Source organism: Dermacentor variabilis, chromosome 3 (genome assembly GCF_050947875.1).
Source record: "Dermacentor variabilis isolate Ectoservices chromosome 3, ASM5094787v1, whole genome shotgun sequence".
NCBI lineage: Eukaryota > Metazoa > Arthropoda > Arachnida > Ixodida > Ixodidae > Dermacentor > Dermacentor variabilis.
The window spans coordinates 53,248,898-53,265,249 of NC_134570.1; the positions used below are offsets into that span (position 1 = coordinate 53,248,898).

General features: G+C 45.0%; 1 protein-coding gene across 1 annotated transcript; it reads right to left on the reverse strand.

Annotated features, from left to right (window-relative positions):
* Positions 1-9,862: 9,862 nt before the first annotated feature.
* Positions 9,863-13,822, reverse strand: LOC142575611 (uncharacterized). The gene is made up of 3 exons (XM_075685104.1): positions 13,735-13,822; positions 11,337-11,748; positions 9,863-10,237 (listed from the first exon to the last, which is right to left on the reverse strand). The coding sequence occupies exons 2-3, from the start codon at positions 11,713-11,715 to the stop codon at positions 10,092-10,094; spliced, it is 525 nt and encodes a 174-aa protein (XP_075541219.1). The 5' UTR covers positions 11,716-11,748; positions 13,735-13,822; the 3' UTR covers positions 9,863-10,091.
* Positions 13,823-16,352: the final 2,530 nt, after the last annotated feature.

Consider the following 16,352-nt stretch of genomic DNA (forward strand, 5'->3'; position numbering starts at 1 on the left):
CGTGACATCATGCACGCACTAGACATCCGGCTTCTGCACATGAGTGACAGCCCCCATTCCCTCCTCCTCCCCCCCCCCCCCCCCCCCCGTCGCTCTTCTTCCTAATCCCGGTTTATACGCGACGAAAAGTGGCTCTGCCCGTCAAGGTGGCTGCCAAAACTACGACTCCCGGTGATGTTGCTGAGGGATGTCACCGTATTGGCGAGATCGTGTCCTTGATAGAATGCGAAGGAATGTCCGTGACGTCATGTCTCGCTGGACATCCGGTATATGAAACAGGCGAGATAATCTTCCTACAAGTTCATCCGTACCTTCGCGCCTCTGCCTCTCCATACTTCCGCACTTTTTTTCCTAAGCCCGGTTAATACGCGACGAAAAATGTTTTTGGCTGTCCGGTTTCCAGATGCCCGAAATCAGAGCAGTGGGTGTCATTGCTGCCTGGCGTTGGTGGCGCTCAGTTCACCACACCCCTGAGTCTAATTGACATTGCAGTGCGTACCCGACAGGAGTAGGCCTAACTTGCCCGGACATTTTGGTCATTGGTACTTTTGAATTTAGCGTAAGCGCAGTTTATACTCCTCTAGAAATCGAAACAAGTTAGGTGCGTGTTGTATACGACATGAAAAGATATACGTCACGGAGTCAAGATTAAAAATGCATATGGAGCGCCTTATGAAATACAAACGAAGAAGAAAGCAAAGTATATGTATAGGTTATGTCCGGCAACCGTTAATATTGCTGACTAAAATTCAACAACTTACGGGCTGATTTCAATGGTACCCATAGCGAAAGGTAACCTATGGCAGCGATAACTGCCACGTACGAACGTATGCATCGCAAATGAGCGCAAGGCTATCCTCTTGAAGAGGCGTTTGAAGTGCTTGGCGGAAGTTCGGTGTGTGCAGATGGCAACACTTACTCGTCGCCATTGTAGGTTCTTGCCTTGGGTGTCATTATAGGCACTCATCTAATGTGTAGATTAGATAACGGGCTATCTATTAGAGTAATGGAACTTGCGTAAAAAAAACGAAGAGAAACGTGAAGAGAAGGACAGCCGCGGATTAGTTGGTGGATCCGGAAGATTAGGAAATGCACCGTCATGTTGTGGCGTCAGCGGGCTCGAGACAAGGTTGGCGGGAGATCGGTGAGAAGGACCTTCGTTCTACAGTGATCTTAAACCGGCCGATTTAATCGTGGGCCGAATTCGCAGAGCTTTTCTGTCGTAAACGCACTTTGCCAGTGGCAGGCTATCTTCGCTAACTTATACGTCCAGCTACAGTATTGGCTGAAAATGTTCACTCAGAGAGAACTGTAGCGTAAAAGGTTTTTGCAAATACGGATCCTGATATGGGGGAGTTTATTGTCTTGAAGCTTTACAGTGGACTGTGAGGCACGCCGTAATGGTGGGTTCCAGATTTATTCTGACCGCCCCCGATGTTCTTTAACACGCACCCAATTCTCAGCGCACGAGCGTTGGTGCATTCCGTTCCCATCGAAATGCGGCTGCCACGGCCGGTGTAACCGAACCCACGACCTCGTGCTCGGGCGGCGGAACGCCGTATGTCTACTGAGATTACTGCGCTACGCAAACAGGCTGCTGCTGCGGCTTCTTCCGCTGCCGACGATAATGAGCAATCACCGAGAGATATGGGAGAGGGAATGCATCCTTGTCGCCATTCACCTTCCAGCGACACTTGTTGTTTGGGGTTGTCGCTCCACAACGCGTAATAACGTACACGCACCGGACACCTGATGGAAGGCTGTAAGCGTGCGGTTCTGTATACGGCCAGATGGGTTTAGATAGCGCGGTTCGTTGGCGGCCCTATCTAAACAGCGGGTGTAGTGCACGGCAGCCGGACAGTGCTAACAATAGCGTGTAATTCTTCGTTCCAACGAAACGGTGAGTGCTCGCAAGCGTCTACGACCACAGTTTTCCTTTATGCACTGCGCTCCACATGCCTTCGGCCTCTCTTCCCTTTTTTCCTGCCCACCAACGTTTGCATTTAGGTAAACGAGATAACGCGGCGACAGACTGCGGCGAGAGGCAAACAAAAGGCTTTAGAACGCACGGGTAAGGAAGCCGTATAGTTGTGCCATGCGATTTGAGACTCTATAAAAGCATGCGCCGAACGGGTTAGGGCAGGTACACCAAAGCTCCGAGTTCTCGTTGTTGACGCTGTGGGTTTACTAAGAGCAAGAAACATTGCCGTTTCTGTACGCGAGGGTTATGACGAGGTGAGAGGCTCAATATTTAGTGAGAATCATTTGAGCACAACAGACAATGAAGCAAAGGAAAACATCAGCGAAATGAAGATTTTTTATTCAACTGCGGAAATACTTATCAATGAGAGTCATATTTGCGGTTAACATTATATTCGTAATGAAGGAAAGGGAGGACAAAATCGGAGAACATAATTTGCCACCATGTGGCCACCATGACCACAACGACCGCAGGCCACATGTTGTGGTCTACCGATTGAGTTAGGACGACTGCCTTCCCTCCGCCCTCTTAATTGGATATTTATGGGGCTGAATTTACAATCAACGTTTGGGAGTGTTAGGTAGCGCCGCTCGAGCCCATGGCGGCCAAACCGCAGCCAGTTGTCTCTTCTTTTGAAGGTTGCTCAAGTGTGATCTCGTGTTTGCATGTGTATATTGGATGTGCCACATTTTCCGCGTGGCATTTCATATGGTATGGTATGATGAACTTTATTCAGGTACTAAAGATCAACCCTTAGGATGAGGCAGGCGGCTCCCACGTCAGGACAGCAAGTATCGTGGGCCTTCTGGACGGCCTGTACTTGACCTAAAGGAACTCCACTGTGAAGGACTCGTCGCCACCAGTCTCTTTCGTTGTCACAGTCTGTGAACGACACAAGACGCTACCAAAGCATGTGATCCAGAGTAATGATGTCATTACACATCTCGCGATTGATTGGTACATCTCTTTCTGAATAGGGCTTGTTAATAAAGTTTGGACTCGGGTAGGTTCTTGTCTGTAACAATCAAAGAGTCACCGCTTGAGCTCTGTTGAGCTTAGCGTGTGGCACTAGGAATTTCCTTCTGTTCGTGTAGTAATTCTTCGTGGTTTGATTATGAATAATTAATTGGTCCCTGTTTTCCTCCTGTGTATTATTATGGTCCTGGTTGCGTAGTGCACGGATAGTAAGTCCTCGTGCAGCTGCGTTAGCCATCTCGTTAAATTCTTCCGAGATGGATCGACAGACCCCATGTGTACAGGAAACCAGCAGATTTCGCTCCCTTGGCTGTCCAATCAGCTGGGCAGCCATTCTGGTTACAAACTTTTGGCAAAGTGTCTAATAGCCATCTTAGAGTCACTGTAAATTCGCGTCCACTTATTATTCCTTAAAGCCAATGCTATCGCTACTTGTTCCGCGACTGTCGTGTCTTCAGTCATGATTGTGCGAAAACTCAAATTTTCTCCTTTTCTTCTCTTGTTTCAAGTGGCCACCTGTGAAGTATTTTTGAAATGCTTGTGAACATGACAAAGTTATTTCCTACAGTGCATCCGTCAGGCTATGACGAATGAGATTTATTTTATATATATATTTTTTACGTTTGTTTGTTTAATTGCAAGCGACTACCCTACGTTTGAATGCAAACTACTATAGATACGCGTAGTTGAAACGCTACACGTTACCGGTGACCATCCTTCATTGCCTTAACAATTGAGCGTTGTGTGGAAGCCACAGACATACTGTGCTCGTTGCGAATATTTCTAATGCAAACAAACAGACAAACAAACAGACTAACTAATTAATTAACTAACTAAAGAAATTCGTAGATGTCACGCGCTAACTACTTAATTTTGGCGACGGGCAACTGGCCAGTCAAATCCCGTGTGACTTTTTTAAGGCACCAAGGCTGTCGGGTAAAGGCTGTTATGCGTTGAGTGAGAACGAGAACCAGTGGCTTGATTTTTAGTGACTATACGAAGCCAACATAGAGCAAAGCCGAAGTCAGGGTGGGCATGGTGGCACCGCAGAAGCCATGTCACCTGTAACTCGTCTTCTGTTCCTTGAACAGGTGCTGTTGATCTGCCCATCTTGCCATGAGAATGCATACAACACGTGTATCGCTGGACGCGTTCCTGATATGGCGGTCCTCAACTGGGAAGTGCCTGTGAGCGACACCCTCGGCACCAGATACTACGGGAGCATCATGGTAACTTCGTCCTGTCCTATAAAGGCAGCTGATTCAGCAGCCTGCATCAGTGGGCACGGTGGCACCGCAAATGCCATGTCACCTGTAACTCGTCTGCTGTTCCTTGAAAAGGTTGGTTTCTATTCGTATTATGGTTACAAGAATGATAATCGCTTCATTGTTGTGCTGCCGTGCCCAAAAGTGCTTTATTTGTCATTCGCTTCTCTGTGTCAGTTGTTATCTGGTGACATTGAGACGAATCCAAGTCCTAACACGGCAGCGCTGTTGAAAGAACTGCTTGACGGGCAGCAAGCCATCAAAACGGATTTAGCCGCCTTGAGCGAGAGAATAAAACAAGTTGAGAAGACGGCGCAGGTTGTCAGGGGCCAAGCGAAAGTGATAGCTGAGTTGAATAAGAAAAACAAAACCCTGAACGCGTCTGTAAAAACGCTGGACGATATGCTTGTGTCATTGGAAGGCAGAAGCAGAAGAAAGAACGTCATGGTTTTCGTAATTCCGGAGGGCGAAAAAGAAACAACAGAAGAGCTATCTACTAAAGTGCTTACCGATTTATTTGACAAACAGCTGACAAACTCTGCACACAGTTGAACGAATACATAGGATCGGGAAACGGCAGAACAAACAGCCACGACCTGTTATACTAAATTTTTACAATTCCAGAGAAAAGTCGAAAGTATACAAAAACTGTGAAAAACTAAAGGGAACTCGTATATATATTGCTGATAACTACAGCAAGGAAACAGTTACCAAACGCAAGCTTCTCTGGAAATCAGTGCAGGATAAACGAAAACAAGGACAGCGCGTGCGTCTTGACTATGTTAGACTTCATCGATGGTGATGTGTACAGTTGGGACGACGAAAAGAACCGTCGAGTCAAGGTCAGGCGTGGTAAGAGTACTCTATCAGCAGTAAGCGAGGACTGACCGAAACAGAAAGGGCATCATGAATTTCGTCTACTTAACTTTAAAGCCTAGAAGTATCGTGAATAAGACTGCAGGCTTAGAGTACATTTTAGTCAATTATGATCCGGATGTGTGTGTGTGGGGGGGGGGGGGGTAGGTTGTTACGATCATAGAGACATGGTTGCGTTCAGAGACTCAAGATAATGAGATAATACCTCCCGGATACAAGATAGTACGTCGGGATCGACAGTCTCGAGGAGGCGGCTTTGCAGTAATAATGAAAGAAAATATTGAATTCAAAACATTAAGCGGTATCCCAGGACACGAAAGTCTTTGGTGTGAAATGAATATTTCAACGTCACGAGTCCTTCTCGGTACAGTTGACCGACCACCAAACTCACCTCTTTCATTCTTAGAGTCGATACAGAGTTACTTAGAAACAAACAAAACGCGCAACTGCCGTCTACTCCTAACCGGTGACTTCAATTTACCTGCTGCACTTAGCTGGGACCCATTCGCAACAGAGTCGAGGGAAGAGGCACACTGTGATTTGCTCCTTGACATTGCATTCACCCATGACCTTTCACAAGTTGTTCGTCAAAACACGCAAAAGCCAGGGGAAGGTCCGTCTATCCTGGATCTGGTGTTCCTTGACGGGCGCTTTGACCAGTTTGAAGTGTCGGTTGAGGAGGGTATCTCCGACCATGAAGTTGTCTTCGTTCAGATAGCACACAACGAAGCAATGTCAAAACGTAAAGAGGCGGTTACATATGTTTTTATTTTTTTCGATGCTGATGACACAAGTATCATTGACTACTTGTCATTTGCACTGGACAATTTTGATTCTCAAAGTGATATCGATGCCATGTGGGAATCGTTAGAGATTATTATTTTCCATTGTGTTAGCAAATTCGTGCCGGTTTGTAAAAGAAGGAAAACTAAACGGAACCCTTGGGTTAATAGGGAAATCATCCAACTAAAACGTAGAATAAGCCGCTAGAGACGGAAAGTAACAAAAGACCCCGCAAGAATACTGAGTTGTCTGCACAACTACGTTCTATGATTACTGCAGCCAAAAGTAGATATTACATAGAAACATTTACAGATTTCACGAGGTCGTCTCCCGATAAATTTTGGCGTCACATGTCGAAAAAGGACAACGAGTCACACAACATTGTAGTTGATAACACTGTAGTTACTGATCCTGCAGTGATTGCTTCTTCTTACAACGAGTTCTTTCAGTCAGGGTTCTCTGTTCCGTCACAATCCAGTACTGAATTCATACTCTCTCCATCGCTTCACTTGGAAGAGACGCCAGCCGTTGAGGTCTCATATGAGGGAATTGTAGTTCTACTAAACATTGACGTCAAAAAATCGATAGGCCCCGATGACATACTGAACGCATTTCTGCGCAGGTGTGCGGAATGGGTTGCGCATTACTTAAAAATTATGTTTGACGCGTCACTTGCGGAAGTCCGAGTCCCTGATGACTGGCTTACGTCAAAGGTTATACCTGTGCACAAATCTGGAGATAGACAGATAATTGGAAATTATCGTCCAATATAGGTGACCTACGTTTGCTGCAAGCTCCTAGAACATGTTGTAGCCAAGTCAATTTACACGCACATCGAAAATGTTAACTCATTCTTTGCCAACCAACACGGATTGCGGCAGCGCCTTTCCGCAACAACACAGCTTCTTGAAACAATCCATGACTTTGCCAGCACATCAAAAAATAAGAAACAGATAGATGCCATCTGTCTTGGTCTGTCGAATGCATTCGACAGAGTGCTACATGCAGAATTGATTGAGTGCTACATGCAGAATTGATTGTGAAACTGACTGATATGGGAATAAAGGCGGAAATAGTAAAATGGATAACCACGTACCTCCGCGGCAGAACCCAACAAGTAGAAGTGGAACACATTAAATCTAAGCCGTTGAACGTGACGTCTGGTGTCCCACAGGGGTCTGTGCAAGGTCCTGTACTATATTTAGTATATATTAATGACATTTCCTCTGCCATTGACGAAGGTATCACGGTGCGACTTTTCGCCCATGATTTCTTAATATACAAAGAAATCAATAGCACGGAAGATCAGCAATTACTCAGTGACGCTCTTAGGGCTATAGAAAAATTGTGTGACAGATGGAAAATGAAAAAGAATGAGAGTAGAACTGTTGTATTGCGGATAACGAATAAACTAAATCATATTTTCGATTTTAATTACGACAAGGAATCCTTCGGTGCTTTCCACGGTTGACGTGCTGAAATACTTAGGCATAGATATATCCAAGAATTTAAGCTGGTCGAACCATGTTATAAAAATATGCGAAACTGCGGAAAAGAAGCTTTGGTTCTTGCGACGTAAACTGTAGTTAGCCTCACAGTCAGTAAAACTAAGAGCTTATTTAACGTACGTTCGACCCACGCTAGAATATGCCAGCATAATATGGGACCCTTATCAGTCAGGGTTAATTGAGAGACTGGAAAGTGTTAAACGGTCGAGCAGCAAGGTTTATTCTATCACGTTGCTCTCGCACAGGTTCTGTCTCCGAAATGCTCGGTTTGGTGAACTTGCCTACACTCGCTGAATGCAGGCGCATAGCTAGGTTAAAGTTCTTTTTTTCTTCTCACTAAAAACACATTCAACATCAATAGTGAACAGTATTTGATAGCACGACAAGGTAGAACGCTAGGGAAAAGCAAATATAATATTTTTCAAATACTTCAGATGCACATTAACGCTTACGCGTTTTCCTTCTTCCCAAGAACCATTAAAGAATGGAATGAATTACCGGTGTCAACGCGAGAAAGCATCAGTGCAGAAGAAAGAGAAAAACTTAAAGCTACATTGAAAGATACACACACGTATACGCGCTCACCGCTTCTTCTTCTTCTTCTTTTTGGTGGGCAGGTGTGTGTGTATGAGCTCGTTTGTTAACACTACATTTATAGTCGTATTATTGATCGGAGTATCTGCAGAATATTTCGCTTACGTATCTTTTTTATTCGCTTATGTTCACCTATTTATGTACTGCGTTATTCATGTACTGTACTAATTGCCAAAACACTGCTATTGACTTGTTGTTTTATGTTGTGGTATATGTATTATTGGAATATTCATGTATTGTACTAATTGTGGAAGTGCTGCTTTTAACCCACCCTGTAACGGCCAACAGGCCAACAGTATGAGTAAATAAAAAAGCCTATAGGGAAAAAGCCTATAGGCATATAGCTTTCAACGCTTCATCTTCTAATATGTTTTTTGAGCGCGAAGATGGACGACAAGGACGCCCGAGTAGCACACTCGGAGAGTGATGAATTATTTTCAGATGAATCACGACCAACTAGCGCGAATTTCAATTCATAGCGTTTGGTAGCCAAAGACGTTACACATCCACGGATTTGAAAGAAACACATCCAACTTTGTATTCCTTCACGCTTTCAGAGAATAGTGCTAAAGATACATTGTTACACGGATGAGACGCTGATGTTCTCACTGACAATGTCTTCGGAAACAAAAATTAAAGGGTTAGTTTTATGCGATAATACTTATTCTTGAGACGTTCGGTGGCTCGATAGCCCGGTGGAGCAGGCATTAGGCTCAAAAAGTGCTTTGAGGAAAAAAGGCAAACCTTCCCCCCCCCCCCATACCTATCTTCAATCATCTGAATATAACGCTGTACTCGTTTGTCGTACTTACAACTGCCAACTTAACTTTTTATTCAGAAGTTTTTGAAATCCAGTGATCTTCACGTGGTACCACTCTGGCCATAGACAAAGAAAACTAAAGGAACAAATGAACTGGCGTTCAATTACCTCTGCTACAACAACCAAGAGATGGGAAGTAATGACGATGAGTCTTTAATCTCGATATTAAAAACAAGGGCTGTGAGTGAAGTTTCGGCAAATCCGCGGGAAACATAGGAATCGGGACAAACCCATTCATAGGTTAGCTGTTTTTTTTTCTGCACGCAACCAAGCACTCACTTTGGAATGCAGCGTATCATTTTATTTTTATTTTGAAAGAGCGCAGTGAAGGAAGTCGGGGTTGCCACTCGCGCCTAATGGCGGATAATTCTGCGATGTTTGGCGTACTATGAATGAGAGTGAGCTAATGAGAAGCTAAACACATCCTTTAGCTATATAACCTAGAAGACAGAATTAAAATAACCGTGCATTTTATAACGCATTTGGTGTCGCGCCTCTGGTAGCTTCGACTCTCACAGTAGTGTCGTCATGTGGCTCGCTGGATAATGCATAGGAAATAAGGGTCGTTGTGCCTAAAATCAAGCGTTCGTCTACTTTAGGCTTTCAATTTAAAAAAAAAACATGATATCGGTGTTCTGCAGTGTCTGTGGATGTACTGCACGTTACACTTTAAATTATTGCCTGCAATGCTTAGACGAAAACATTTCGATATCCACGTGAGAGCATTCGATCAGTTTAGATTCTCTTATTATCGACGTTATCTTGATATGCTATCTACACCTCCGATAACTTACCTGCCAAGCGACGTCGACGTAACGGCCACTGCAAGTTCTACAACATAGGCGATGCTTTATTTTTCGTCATAGAACTGAGAGTCGTTAAACCGGGAATTCCCAAAAGGACAGACGTGATACGTCAACTGCTCATTGTCACGTGGCTTATACCTGAAGGGTATAGTAACGAACTTGAAAATGGCCGACCGCTTTCATAATCAACAAAAAGTTCGCGCGGACCATAATGTAATGGCGAGGTCATTCGATCATTCAGGAGGTACAACGGAAATGAACTTGCAAAGTATCTTTTTTTGTTTATTTAATAACTGAAGTTCCTTCGAGGGTTGAAACCAGCTTCACCAGAGCAGTCCTCGATGCCGCCGTCCTAAATGCTTGCCCACATAGTCATCTTCGTTTACTTAATTATTTTTTTTGTGGAGCTGCTTGTAATCAGACGTAATGCGATAGCCTGTGTCCACTTCCGCAGGGCAACGATGCATGCAGAGTAGCTGATAGTTAAACTACGTTGTCGACTTCCTCAGCAACTGCTTCAGCGGCGTCAGCGACTTCAGCTTCTGGCTCCGCCTCCACGTCGACGGCTGCTTCAGCAGCTTCGGCCTGAGCGGCAGCTTCCGTTGCATCAGCCGGTGCAGCTGCAAAGGCTGAATAAAAAGACAGAGGTAATGAAAAAGGTTCGCCGAGTCAAGCAACGCGGTGTCCTGGTGAAGATAAATTCAGGTAGTATATATATTGTCTATAAACATATTAAAGACTACGGGGTACCCGCTATAGAGTTGTCCTTCTTGTCGTACCTTACTCATGGGCAATGGTTTAGTCAAAAAGCGCAAGAATATGAATAGATGATAAAAAAAGTTGTTGACTATTATTATTTCCAGAAATAATTAGCCTGGGCCAGTTTTCGTGAGGGGAAACACCAAAGGTGTGCGCTGTGGATTTGAGTGTTGCTTCCGCGCGGCTCTTTCAATCTTACATCGTTTTCTAGCGTCAGAAACGTAAACTATTTGTCGACATCTCCTGCACCCAGTGTCGGTACGAAAATTTAAATGCAGCTTAAGCTTATCAACACATTGCGTTCATCATCGTAAGTTTACATCTGCTGCACGACGAGAGCTAACCTTATGCGATTTTCATTCACATACGTCCCGCTCGCACAGGCTTTACTCTGCGCGTTATAAATTCCTAATCTCATGATACTATTTGATTATCTACCGCCGCCGACTCTGTTTTACTTCATTGGGCACCCCTAAAAGCTCACTGTTTACTTGTGCAGATCACCCGATCTGCCCAGCTCCAACCCTTTTTCTTAATGTTACAAGTATCAGTTACCCGATTTTGCTCTCACCATCACGTATTTGGTTGCGCACCACGTTAACCGTAAGGTGCTCGCTTTTGATGATCGTTCATAAAGATGGTGAAAAGAAGAAATAAATAAAAGAAGTAAAAGGCGCGTAGAGAGGATTCTATAAGAAAGACAGCTTGTCCGCTTTCTTGTATTCTTCTCTCTCTTTTATGCCAATTTCTTCCTATGCTTTCTTTTTTCATTCTATGAATATCTGCCGACTCACCCGTATAGGTAGCTTACTCTGCTTTGATAAGCGCGATCGACTAATTTAGCGTGGATGGTAATTAAGCATTAACGACTTTGCAACGATACGATATCTTTAATAACCGTACGCAATTGACGGTTTCCACAGTAATCTATTTCTGTCGCGTCTCATCATTGCAGGTTATCGCACATACCGGGGTCACACCCAGCCTGCTCCGGGGCCGTGCACCTGTTGTCGGCCACGCTGAAGTGCTGCTCGGGGGGGCAGGTGAGCTTCAGGCTGAACATTCCCGCGCACACGGAGTACTTGGTGCAGTCGTTCGGGTCAGCAACCAGGGATGCTCCACCGCCCGGGCCCTCCTCGACGCCGACGCAGTCCTCGCTGGGGGGAGGCGGCGTCCCGAAGGAACCAGAGCCGCTGCCTGGCCCCTTGCCGGCCTTGCCGCCCTTACCGGCTTTACCGGCCTTGCCGGCCTTGCCGCCTTTGCCCTGGACCACCGGGATGACCGCGGCCACCACGACCATGACGACGACCCCTAGCGTTACCAACCGGCTGACCTTTGAGTTGACCATATTGCCTGTCGTCGTCGGCTCGGTTGCGGGTTTCTGCAATGGTGGTAAGGGCGGTCGTTAGTGAACAAATAGTAGGAGAAATAGCGGGCTCTTTTCAAACAGCTGCAGGTTTAAAAAGCACAGTGAAAGCATTAACTGTGCTGTCGCTGCCATCGCCAAAGAGGAGGACCAAAGCATCTTCGAGAACCGGCTTTCCTACTTGACCCCTTACAGAATAATTTCGTATAGGGGATAACCAATGAATGAATCAATTAATGAAAACGTTCAAACTAGCAATGTATTCTTTCAAAGGTATACTTAGGCTTATCTTGAAAAAAAAAGAGTAATGAAAATAAAATGAAGGACAAATTGGCACTTTGAAACCTGGCGCCAAATTGCAGGACAATGAGCCAGCGGGGCGTGATGGATATTGATGTATTGCGCCGTGGCTGAGTGGTTCTTGCACAGAGAAAATCCTCATAGCTCGCAAAGTTGAGTCTGAGTTATTTAAGGTTCACCACGTATTGCCTTTATATCGATAAACAATTATCGCGAGCAGACGCTATCAAAGTGTTTGATGTCATGGGGACTTGTGCAGGAGGTTCAATACGGCGTCAAAACCCCCTTTTATTTCGTCTATTTCGAATAGCGAAGACTCTGCTAAACCTAACCGGTTTACAAGCTTAATTAGAAGCTAAAAGAAAGGGAATATACCCCCTTCGTAGCGGAGACCTAACGATAAACGTGAACCCTAGTAAGAAAAACAACTCGGCAAGAGCGACTTATCCCGGCAGCGCTGATACACTCTGTTGTGGCGTTCTTGCCCTGACCTGTAGTAAAACATTTCCTTCATTGCATCCTTGTTTGTCTGCCTTATTACGGCCCTTCGTCCCTGTTCTAATTGCCTCCCTTCTAATTGGCATGAACGTTCCACGGGAGGGCCACTTAACAGACAGAGTGGCAGCAGAGTGTTGTATGGTCAGATTAAGACTAACCCTCAGATAACCTAAAAACGACAAGTTGTTTGTCTTGAGCACTTTGTCTTCAGCTACCTCACCTTATAACGCACAGGCTCGTTCTACTCCTCCTCTTCCATGGAGGGTGGGAGAGGGTAAGCTACGTGTGCATAAAAACGCTGCTAAGGAAGGCAGTTGATGCCCTGATGAAGACAAGTCATCTTGTCGAAGCGTTGGCGTCAGTGGCATTCCTTGTTCTACTACTATTGTTCACTTCAACTCTCCATCTTCCCGTGAACTTCTCGCTTGTTTGGACTGTTTCATATGTCAGGGCAACGATGAACGTTAGATAAACTAAAAACGAGAAATTATATTTTTAGGCGTATAAGCGCACAACTGTATAGTTCTGATGGCTTAATAACCACATCAGAACTTGACTAATTGAAGCACAACGCTCTAAACGGAGAGCAGTATCCCTCCCCTGTATTTTGTCATCCTAACGTGACAGTTGTTTGAAGCCCTTCTCAGCAACAATAGTTCATGCGTTCAGGATGCGTCTTGCTGTAGACAAATAATGTAGCCTTCACAATATAAGTGTAGTTTTGCCTCCGAGCGAACTGAGTAGACTACACAGTCGGCTGTTTTACGCTAAGGAACCGCATAAAGGTGGCTTCGCTGAACCGTTGTAGCAAAAGCTGCAGCTTTAAATTTTCAGGACGTCGTGCTCGTCGTGCGCCTTTGACATATCGAAAGCAAAGCAATTCCTAAATTCCTAAAGCTATTTAGACTCAATTCGCTGTTTAAGAACGAACGGTAACCGACAATGAGCCGGTTTAGGTCAAACGGAGAGAGAGAAGGCACGAAGCCAAAGGAAATGTGCGAACGAAGTGTTGTGATGACTTTGGAGACAGGACTGAACGTGTCACAAGTTAAAAATGAACACTCCGGCATCTATACTGCGCTTTCTGGGATTTCATACGATAACTGCAAAGCCACCCGTCGGAACCATCGAACTTCGTTTTTTTTATGCACGCTTATTCTAACGAGGGTGAAAAAAAAAAAAAGGCAGGCGAGCTGAACTTACCTCTAGACTCTGTCTTCTGGACCCGTTGGCGGATGCAAAATCCTTATGACTGGAGAAGGGTGGTACCAGCGGCTTATAAGGCAGTTGTCTAGACGCGGGCACGTAAGAAAAAACAAACAGGATTATTGTTATCGTGGCTATACTAATTGCCCTCAGATAGAAGCGCAAAGCGAAGGTCTCTCAAAGCTTGTCGGCGACGCGACCTTTATTACCGGGTCCGGGAACTCGGAGCTCACACTTTGAGTGCAGGCCGGATCTTCTCAGGGCGACGATGTGAGAATGAAAATCCCCGCCGCATTTCTCGTAATGCTATCTAATCGGCACTGACGCTGTTATTCCCCCCCCCCCCCGCTTTGTGGGTAATTCTCAATTTCGTCATGATGCCGGCGTCAAGAGATTTTGTTTTCTTGAGTATTTTTTGTCGTAACTTTCTGGCTGGTTGTTACATGATCTCGAAGCCGAAGCTCGAGAACAAGCAACAACTGTTACTTGCAGTGATTTAAGCAAAACTGTACGTATAAGTTATAGTCAAACATTCACTAACTAATCGCGGTCCCTATACGTTCCCGCAACATTTTGATACGTCTACAATATGAAAACAATCTACATTCCATCTTCCCAAACTGCTCCACAAATCACACATTCCCCATCTGTGCGAGACGTGACGTTTCAAACATATAACGCACATTTATTGAAAGAGCGCTTCAGGCTTCTCTGTCTTTAAATCTATTTCCTCCAAGAAAACTTACTATACTGACGGCAGGTAAGCCCCTCTCTTGAATGTCGGCACCCATTAATTCGGGAGTCCCCGTTCGTTTGAGCGCGCCTGTCAGGGAACGTTTCAGACTTCGAAAGTCTGCGGGTTTCAAATATCCACGACAGTTGCTGTCCATCAGCTTCTGTGGTCGCGATAGCCCAGCTTTGCCGTCCCGGATAACGTTAAGTCCCAATGAAAACACTCTTTTCGGGCTCACAATTTGTTCGTTTCCAAGACGACATTTCATTTCATATGCATAAACTTACAAAGGATGTTCGGCATCTTATTTTTTTTTCTGAAAACTTATTCAGCAGCTTGCCATGTTTAGGTCAGATTCGTGATGACGCCCAACGAGCTTTGTAATGCTTGCAATTTGACTTCCTCACGTGTTCTCTGAAGCCTCTACCAGACTTTACAATCTTATATGGCTTGGTTTTACGGGCTCTTTTATTTCTCTTAACGTCGGCAGATTCTCACTTCTTGCCTTCATGTTGTCAAAAAGATTCGAGTTCTTTTTTTTTTCTTTTACGAGCAGCAACTGACACCTCAAGTCGGGTCACTGAATTACGACAATGCTTCATTTTGGTGACCACATATTGAGGTTGATAAAAGGGTGCTGTTAAGCCAATTGCTTGATAAGCATACAAGAATACGAAGAGATGCGTTTATTCGTTATATTAGATGTATTTTTTTTCAGGTTGTTCACCTTACAAGGCATACTTTATTTTTCTCTGGAGAGATAGATACACCGTCTGTGTCTTGGTATATCGCCGCTTTGTGGCTTATAGTATATGCTTTCCATGTACACTCATGTTTTCCTTCTTAACGCCAGGTTTAAGCTGTTTATGACCAGACATTTACGCGTTTTTGGAGCTCTAAAAGTTTTATATGCGCCGCTAGCGAGCCCTTTTCATTTCTTCCCCAGATTCAATTCTTTCGTCTTTTTTTGCAATCGACCGCCCTGATTTCATGGAATACTAATTTATTTTATTTCAGTCACTATAGCCTAACAACTCTTATAGCATGCCACGTTTACTTTATTATGGTTGTAACTGTTCACACGTTGACTTGCTGCTTGTTTTGTTAACATAATCTCAAATTATGCAAGTTGCGTTATTTTTGCGTTATTTATGTGTTCTCAAGGGTCTCCTTGCCGCTTTATCATCACTCTGTTGCATGCACGGATCTACTCCACAGTACAAAGCAAGACTGCATTTCCCGCTGATGTTTATTTGTCTTTATCACCTCGTTGGGGGCCTTGTCGTATCGCTGTCTTTTAAAACGTAGCTTTCTTTGCCTCTTCCTTCGACTTTCCTACTGCTGCTGCTGTCGCGCACACAGCGTCGGGGGGTGGTTGAGAGCGTGTATATAGATGACAGGCGCTAGTAAGAGAGGAAAGGCGACGGGAGAAACTCGTTCTCACACCACCGCGTTGAACGTGCACAGTACCCTCTGGAGATCCCTGGCCGTCGCCACATTAGCCGCTTGAGAGCTGTAATTATCCGTGACTCCCCACAGAAGCATTGTAGAAATTGCAGTGCTTCCCTTTCTACTAATGTGCGAGGCTAGAGGGGGCGCAGAAAGAACTGTAGAGAGGAAAAGAGGAGTAGTTCCCATACAAGAGAAGGGGGGGAGGTGACGTGAGAAGGCAAGGAAACACTACTAAGACACGACAGCGGTTGCGGGGACACAGCATGAGCTTAAGTTCAAGGTACGGTACAGTACGTTGCTGCTATTTCTGAAAAATAAACGCCATGCAAATATGTCAAGCGGGCAACTTACGCAGGGCGCGCAGAAGCAGAGCTGCATTAATTAAAGCGCACCGCAGGGTCCAGGAGACACTACAGACGCGTACGACCGT